The sequence below is a fragment of the Nematolebias whitei genome, chromosome 24, assembly GCF_014905685.2.
Source record: "Nematolebias whitei isolate Nwh7 chromosome 24, NemWhi1, whole genome shotgun sequence".
Lineage (NCBI taxonomy): Eukaryota > Metazoa > Chordata > Actinopteri > Cyprinodontiformes > Rivulidae > Nematolebias > Nematolebias whitei.
In genome coordinates this window covers 402,449-411,799 of record NC_056521.1, presented here as the reverse complement: position 1 = coordinate 411,799, position 9,351 = coordinate 402,449, and the positions used below count along the sequence as shown (strand labels likewise).

Genomic DNA, 9,351 nt, shown 5'->3' with positions numbered 1-9,351 from the left:
TTGGATCAACTGAAGACGTTTTAAAGAAGTATTTGGACACCCAGATAATAAACCATTGCAATAGTCCAGTCTAGACGTGACAAATGCATGGACCAGTTTTTCTGCATCATCTTTAGATCAGATGTTTCTAATGTTAGTGATATTACGCAGGTGGAAGAAGGAGGTTCTAGTAACGTTTTTAATGTGGGGGATAAAAGACATGTCCTGATCAAAAATAACACCAAGATTTTTAACATTAGAGCTGGAGGACAGATTAATGCATCTAAGGAGGGAGAAAGACTGAAACATTCATTCCTAAGGTGCTCAGGTCCAAAAACCAAAACCTCAGTCTTGTCTCCTGATGCATGCTCAATAATCCAGGTAGAAAAATCTAAAAAAAATTCAATCTGGTCCTCTGGACATTCAAAAAAACAAAACAAAGCAAAAAAAAAAAAGTAGAAACGTTTCGTCTCTCATCCTGAGGACTTCCTCAGTCTGAGGTGCTGTATTCAGCTCAGTCTCTTAAATAGCACCTTCTCAGAGTGGATCAACCAGTTTGCTGCTGACAACCAGAACCAGCTGATCACATGGTCAAGAAGGACCATCAGCATAACAATGGATCATTAGCACCTGATGGCTGTGTACTGTTCACAGAGGGCTGAGTGATACTAGCAATCACAGCATTGTAAGAGGGGGACAGTTGAACCTGGAGGCTCCGCCCCTGTTTAATGATGGACGGTTTCTTTTCACAAAGATGGCCTCCTTTACTCCTCTCTCAAACCATCGTTCCTCTCTGTCCAGGATGTGAACATCTTCATCCCTCAAAGAGTGACCTCTGACCTGGAGATGAGTGTAGACCTCAGAGTCCTGGCCTGATGATGTTGATCTTCTGTGCTGGGCCATCCTTTGGCAAACTGAGGTGTACCGCAAACCCACCCACACAGACCAGTATTTGCAGTTTGACTCCCATCACCCTTTGGAGCACAAGTTAGGAGTCATCAGGACTCTGTACCACAGAGCAGACAGCGTCCCCACTAGCTCAGGAGCCAGGCAGAAGGAGAAATCCTACACAAGACAGGCTCTAGAGCAATGTGGATATCCTAACTGGGCCTTCCTGAAAGAAGAAACCCAAACAGGACTCCAGTCAGCCAACAGGTGAAAAGGAGGAACCCAGACCCAGACCAGTGGTCATTCCGTATGTTGAGGGAGTATCAGAGAAACTGAGACGTTTATTTTCTAAACATAACGTCCCAGTGGCTTTTAAACCCCAAAATACATTAAAGACTGGTTCATCCCAAAGATCCAGTCCCCCGGCACAAACAGAGTAATGTTGTGTATGTTGTTCAGTGTCAGGAGGGTGATCAGTCTTACATCGGGGAAACTAAACAGCCACTGGCCAAAAGGATGGCCCAGCACAGAAGATCAACATCATCAGGCCAGGACTCTGAGGTCTACACTCATCTCCAGGTCAGAGGTCACTCTTTCAGGGATGAAGATGTTCACATCCTGGACATATGTAGCTACAAATTTGACTTACTGGTACTATCTGCAGAACAGCAGCGCCTCTCAGTTCCGGTCCGACTCGGTTTGTTTCTGCAGACGTAACCTGCAGCGACAAAGCCCACAATCAACGTCAACTCTTAAACCTACTAATTATAACAACATATATGTAACTATCCAGCCATCCATCCATCCGTCCGTCCATCCATCCATCCATCCATCCATTATCTTTACCCGCTTATTCCATTTTGGGTCACGGGGGTCGCTGGTGCCCATGTCCATCAATCACTGTGCGAGGGGCGGGGGACACCCTGGACAGGTCTCCAGTCCATCACAGGGACACATAGAGACAAACGAGACAAACAACCATTCACTCTCTCACTCACACCTAGGGACAATTTAGAGTTACCAATCAGTCTAACATGCATGTTTTTGGTCTGTGGGAGGAAACCGGAGCACCTGGAGAAAACCCACGCATGCACGGAGAGAACATGCAAACTCCACCCAGAGAGGCCCCTGGACCGGGATTTGAACCAAGGACCTGCTCGCTGAGAGGCAGCAGCTCTACCAGTTGCGCCACCGTGCTGCCCTATATGTAACTAATACATTTTAATTACAAGGGTGTCCCTGGAGCTGTCGGGTTCACCACTTGGTCTGGAGGTCTGGTTCTGGTCCGGTTCAGTGCAGCTCTTGAGTGCCGAAGCGCATTTTGGGAGGTAGAACTTTGGTTGGCTGTTGCAGGACCATAGGTGGTTGACTCCAAGTCTGGATGAAAAAAGTCCAGATGGACTACAGAAAGAGCCCCCGACCTACGGTGTGTCCCCGCTCGAAGTCCTCATGGACCGGCTACCAGCTCTGAAAATTCACTGATAGATCTGGTTCTGGTCTGGTTCAGTGGGTTCATTGCGGCTCTCTGCATCCGCTGGGCACCGAGCAGATCAAACCTTTACCTCTGGTTTTATCAGCTGGAAACAGGACTTCTGCACGGGGCCCTGTTGCCTTCTGGGAAATGTGGTTGTTATTAGTGGGAATATAGTGGAACCTCACAGAGAGAAAACTACAAAGTCCGAAGTACTTAAATTTTTTTGTTAAGTTTTTACTGTACAGTATCCAGTGCTGTCCCAATCACATGAGTAATATTAAAGTTGACCGTCGTGTCTTGTGCAGTATTATGGACCGTACGTTCACAAACCACGATAGAACAAGTCCGCCAAAGTCGAGCTGCAGCGTAGCCGGTCGGGCCCCGTGGAACCAGGCCTGATCACCAGGTGCTTGCTGACAAGACCCTCCCTGACAGCTGGCTCCAGGGTGGGGCCCTCGTAACCCACATCAGGTCGAGGGACTTCAGTGTTGCATTAGATTTTACACTTTTTTAAAACTTCCCTGAGGGATCAATAAAGTTCTGCTGTTTAGATGCTGTCAGCTGTTCTTGTGTTTTGGTGTTCTCTGTAGGTTCTTAGCAGTCTAATTTCTTCTGCATACCTTGTTCATATTCCAAAACCTTCAGCTCATTCAGCAGGTTGGTGCGACGACGTTTTGTCCCGGCTCCATCTGTTGGACAGCCAGAACCTTGATCTGGACTCTGTGTGTGTCTCAGGTTTGGAGATCGAGGGGATCTTCAGACGGTCTGCCAACGTGACTCTGGTGAAGGAGGTCCAGCTCAGGTACAACTCAGGTAGGTCTGACCCACCATCACAGGGTCATGATGGGGTTCTGATCTGGACCAGGGTTTCTGCAGAAGTCTTTTCTCTGTTGAACAAAAGATCTGGAACTCAACAAATGAATGGATGTTGTGACTGATGCATCGACACAGTTGAGCTCGGTCCAATCACACAACAGGACCTGGTTTTACTTGCTCCGTTTTGAGCTTTTAATGTAAAAAAAATACATCCAATGTTTAAAAATCGCATTCGGTTACAATTATTGTCACTAAAACCTGTACTGGTCAAATTCCTGAAGTCACATGAACGTGGTGAAGAACTGGTTTGCACCTTGTGCACGTACAAAACCAAAATAAACGTACTTGTGCAACTGGACGGATACATAAAAAGGTTTTCAGTCAAACTGAAGAGAGATGAGGACACTACCTTGAGTTGTTGATTCTAGCTCTGCGTTTAATGATCGGGTGTGTTTACCTGTTGTCCAGGTGAGACGGTGGCTTTCAGAGAGATGGAGGACGTCCACCTGGCTGCTGTGATCCTGAAGACGTTCCTGAGGGAACTACCTGAGCCTCTGCTCACGTACCAGCTCTATAACGACATCGTCAACTTTACCTGTAAGTCCAAACACAACAGTCAGGAGGCTGTGGCTGAGTGGTTAGAGAGGTCGTCCTCCAAAGTAAGAGTTGGGGGTTCAATTCCACCAGCAGTCACATGCCTACTACAGTATATCTTTGTGAAAAGATCTAGTAGAGTGCTGTATGAATGGGTAAATGAGGGCACAGATTGTTGTAAAGTGCTTTGAGTATATGAATTAAATAGAAAGGTGCTGTATGAGTACAGTCCAATGACCATTTGTCACCAGCTGTGCTGGTGTCCTCCAGCTCAGTCCATCTTCTCTGTATGTGCACCATGAACACTGAGCTGAAGAGGCTTCAGGGACATCAGTACAGAGAAACGCTGATCCTCTGAGATCTACCAGACCCTCTGAACTGTCTGAACCACAAAATAAGTGTTCAGCTTCAAACGTCAAAACCTACCATGTGCTGTGATCAAAGCCCACATGTCAGTGACCCACCACAGGCTCCTAACATCAACCCAGACCTGCTGGAGTTCTGCTCAACAGTCTGGAGTAACTTTGTACTTTTAGGGCCTACTGAGACGGTTGAAGAAGAACAGGGTTTGCCTGGTCTACCTCTCCCTAAAAATAAAAAAGCTTAGACCCACCTGCTCAAATATATTGCCAATCATTGGGCTGATTGTTGGACCAGCCATTGGACCAACTGTTGGACCAGCCGTTGGACCAGCTGTTGGACCAGCTGTTGGATTGATTATGACTAATCCAAATTTTTCAGCCCACTGCCCAACCCATAGTTACTTTAGATTCTGATCAGCATGTGACCATACCAACACTGGGAAATGACACACTAGACCATGTTTATACCAACATATGAGACGCATATAGAGCCGTACCACGCCTCCACCATGGCCTCTCTGACCACATCGCCATCTTTCTGGCTCCTGTCTACCTCCCCCCACTGAGACGTTCCAGACCCACGCAGAAGACCATCACTGTGTGGCCCAGTGACAGTGACTCTGTACTGCAGGACTGTTTTGCACGCACAGACTGGCAGGTCTTTAGGGAGGCTGCTGTAAATGAGGGAGAACTGGATCTGGAGGAATACACATCTGCTGTCCTCGGATACATCAGCAAGTGTGTTGAAGATGTCACCACCACAAGGACTGTGATGTGCTACACGAACCAGAAACCCTGGTTGAACGCAGAGATCCGTACCCTGCTGAAAGCCAGGGATACTGTCTTCAGGTCTGGTGACTCACAGGAACTGGGGAGGACAAGGAAAGAGCTGGCTGCTGGTATTAAGAGGGCCAAAGCCACATATGCCTGGAAGATCCAGAGACATCTCTCCTTACAGGACCCATGGAGTATGAGGAAGGGCATTAAGTGCATAACGGACCATAAAAGCAGAGGTGCACAATGCCTTAGGGGCCCAACACTGTCTGATGCTCTTAACTGGTTCTATGCCTGCTTTGAAGACACAAATAAACCATCCAGCACCAGACTCACCTCACCACTGGAAGAGGAGTTCCTCAGTATGACCTCAGCAGAAGTAAGGAGTACATTCAGGAGGATTAATCCTCACAAGGCAACTGGCCCAGACAACATCCCGGGGAGGGTTCTGAAAGACCGTTCCGATCAGCTCTGTGAGGTGCTCGCCAATATCTTTAACTCCTCCCTCACCCCGGCAGCTGTTCCCACCTGCCTGAAGACTTCCACTGTCATCCCAGTTCCTAAGAGCTCTGCAGTGACTGGTCTGAATGAATACTGGCCAGTAGCCCTCACCCTGATAGTCACTAAATGCTTTGAAAGACTGGTCATGACCCACATCAAAGAGCTACCATCAACATCAGCGAGGACACTCACCAGTACGCCTAACGCAAAAATCGATCAACAGAAGATGTCATCTCTACTGTGGTCCACACTGCTCTCACCCACCTGGAGCAGAAGGACTCCTATGATCTTTGTGGACTTCACATCTGCCTTAAACACCATGATCCCCCAAACCCTGATGGACAAACTATTCACACTAGGACTAAGCCCCTCCATTTGCAACTGGGTCCTAGATTTCTTAACAAACAGACCACAGTCAGTGAGGATCTACAACTTCTCGTCCTCCACCATAACCCTCAGCACTGGCTCTCCTCAGGGATGTGTGTTGAGCCCCCTCCTGTTCACTCTGCTCACAGACTACCCACCTACTAGGGGTTGAATAGACTAGTTGACTACTCGATTCTAGGACATCTCGCAAGTTTTTAAATTTCACATCGAGTAGTTGCAGTCTGTGATTGTGTCATGTGATCTGCGCCGGGCCGCTTCTTCCAAGCAGATGGAAGGCGAGGAGCAGGCAAAATCTTCCCAAACACGTAGAAATTCATCAACAGTGTGGAAGTGTTTCACTAAAGATGATGCTGTTTTTAGTTTTATTTTATTTAATCCACTAAATAAAATAAATTTAAAGAAACGGGTGCGCTCCACCGGAGAATCCACCATCACCACCACCGCTGTGGTGCTTTATTTTATTTAGTGGATTAAATAAAATTAACTTTTGCAGCTTAATAGCAGTTTTGTTTTTCCTGGTACTTATTTGCAGTTTGATAAATGGTAGGAGCATATTCCTGATGTTTTGTTGTTCTTTTTTTTGTAAATAATTTCTTTTTTTTTGCCATTTATTTTCATTTTTATTTCTTTTAGCGTCTTGAGTTCCTATGACGTCATCAAGTAGTCGACGTGGACTCGACTATTATCATATTAATCTTAACAGTCGTTCATCAAGAAAGCTCATCAGAGACTCTACTTCCTCAGGCGGCTGAGGCGAGCTGGTCTGGAAGCTCAGTCCTCACCTCCTTCTACAGGTGTGCAGTGGAGAGCATCCTGTGCTCCAGCATCAACGTGTGGCATGGAGGCTGCACAGCTGCAGAAAGAAAAGCTTTGCAGAGAGTGGTGAAGGCTGCACAGAAGATGTTGGAATCAGCCTCCCCACCATCACAGACATCTACACCTCCAGATGCAGGAAGAGGACCACCTGCATCATGAAGGACCACACTCACCCAGCACACACACTTTTTGCCCCACTCCCCTCAGGAAGGAGGTTGAGGAGCATTAAGTGTAGAACCACTAGACTGAGGAACAGCTTCTACCCTGAGGCTGTTAGACTCATGAACCTCTAACCAGAGAATCACTGTGATGACACTTTAATTGGAGATATGTGACCTATCTGTGCTGCTGATTTCTATTCATACCCTTCTGCTCACAACAGACTCATGTTCAGGCTGCTGTTTAATATACTGCATTATTTTACGTTCTTATTGTTCTGCGTATGTCTTAGATCCTTATATACTCTTTCTGTTTATACTTTTGCTGTTTTTGGGTGTATCTGGGACCTTGACTACACAGTTTCGTTCCACCTCATGTACCACATGTGATGCGAATGACCGTAAAGAACCTTGAGCCTCTTGACTCATCAGACGTACTTCCTGTTTGTGTTTGTTGTCCTTCAGCTGTTTCCAGTGACAACCAGGTAGAAGTAATGAAAACGCTGGTGGAATCACTTCCCGAGGAAAACGCTGCTTCCCTGCGATACCTGATCACATTCCTGGCCCAGGTAGACCTGACGGCTCTGAGTGGTCTTTACTCGTCTCTGTGCCCGCCTCCTAACGACAGTCTTGTTGCTTCTTAGGTTTCAGCCAACAGTGAGGTGAATAAGATGACCACCAGGAACCTGGCTGTGGTGTTTGGACCTAATTTGCTCTGGGGGCGGGACAATGCCATGTCACTCAGTGCTATTGGGCCAATCAACAACTTCGCCAGAATCCTACTGGACCAGCAGCACCTGGTCTTCACCTAATCCCCTCCGTCCTCCCCACAGCTGAGACGTCCCCCCCCCCCCCACTCTTCAGCAGATACAGACCAATCAGCCAGTACTCCTGTACTAAAGGCAGGCAAACACGTAGAATCCCAAACTCTGGACCAGTTGCATGTTTTAGCTGGTTCTGAGCGGTCTGCTAGCAGCGTCATGTCATGTCTGTGTACCTGCTCTCATGTAGACCATGAACCCTTCATTTAAACAACTGATGGCACAAAGCAGCGTTTTTTAGTTCTTTGCTCATTTTGCTTTATAGATGACCTGTTGAGGCGATGGTCTGCTGCTGGAGTCACAACAAGTCAACATGGATCTATTTTCATTTAACCGGTTCTGTTCTTCGGTGTGTTTGGACTCTTGTTCTTGACGGCCAGCAGTGATGACTTCAGTTTGTATCAGGGTTGTCATGACGAGCAGTGATGACATCACACACGTCCTAAAACAAAAAGCACTTTGGTTTAAACCTGAATCTTCCGTCGCCCCCCAACCAACCGTTAGTCGGTTTAACGTCTTACTGCCCGTCTCCACCTGAACACGGCGTCTCTTTGATTTCCCTACAGAAACTACTGCAGACGCAGGTGTCCTGTTGATGCCTTTGGGTTTTTTCTTTGGTGCCAAATAAGTTCTTCACAGATGTTCTGAGTGTTCGTTTGAGGAAGACTGAGGTTTTAGGTTTGTGTCTCTGTGACAGACTCAGGTTAACTCAAATATTGTGGACTTGGTACTGAAATTGTTTGGACAATCTATAAAATGCTGTAATTAGACAAAGCAGTTGAGTAGCAGCTTTGTGGTTCTGTGTGCAGATACCAAACCTGACTGTGTGAAATGTGTGCCGGACGTCACCGCTGTAGCTCCCAGACTGGATTTGCTGGTCTGGCATAGACTTTGTTCTGTCCTTTTTGTAAGATTCTTCATACGTTACTTTACGAGCACCATTTGTGGATTTTCAGGCATTCCTCTTGGCACCCTATTAGGGCTACTATGATTCAATATATGACACAGCTTAATTAATGTTAAATCATACTCAAGACATCCCGATGCATGCTCAGTAGTCCAGGTAGATAAGTCTAACAAGGTTAAGTCAAGTCCTCTGGACGGAAGAACCTCAGATCCGTCCAAAGGACCTGACTATTAGACGTGCTAAAAACAGTAAAACGTGTACGAGTAGAAACGCTGGTGTACTTTCATTTTCAGTGCCCACTAGGACCACTAAAGTCTCCTTGCACCTGGTCTTTATTTTGTTAGTTTATTATCCCATCTTGATGTTAATGAACACTTTGTTAAAGCTTTGTTTTATAAGTTTTATGTCGACATCAACCAGTGAAATCTTCTACCTGTGACCCTTCAGCAATTTGAATACCAATCCAACAGTTTCTGGGTACAGTTGTAGTCTTCCAGTTCTGACTTTTAGGTCCATTATGTTGAAGAAACTGGACCTTCTTGAGAGTTTTACCATATTTTAGCATGACATTATGAGCTCTCTGGATTCAGACACTTCCACAGTGACTAGTCATCATCGTCACAGTCATTCTGGTCACAGAGGACATGACAGTACCCCCCACCCACTGGCCTCCCAATGATAGCAACAAACGGCGCGTGTTAGTCTTTGCTGCTATCTTCAACCACATGGCATCTTCTCTGTGATTCTTCTGGCTGTACAGCCATTTTTAACGTCCTACATGTAGCACGAACAGCATTTCTCAAGACACTTAATGTGACTTTTATACGTGTATATTTGTTGTTGCCTTATATTTTGTTGGATGCTGTGCCACTAA

At 46.4% G+C, this 9,351-nt stretch overlaps 1 protein-coding gene across 1 annotated transcript in view; it reads left to right on the top strand.

The window, feature by feature from the left end:
• arhgap1 (Rho GTPase activating protein 1) overlaps positions 1 to 8,646 on the top strand; it is a gene marked incomplete in the record, with an annotated part of 22,495 nt that extends 13,849 nt beyond the window's left edge. Inside the window, 4 exon segments of the mRNA XM_037696851.1 lie at positions 3,077 to 3,154; positions 3,626 to 3,754; positions 7,215 to 7,318; positions 7,394 to 8,646. Of these exon segments, the coding sequence (XP_037552779.1) occupies positions 3,077 to 3,154; positions 3,626 to 3,754; positions 7,215 to 7,318; positions 7,394 to 7,561 (479 nt within the window).
• Between the last annotated feature and the right edge of the window lie 705 nt (positions 8,647 to 9,351).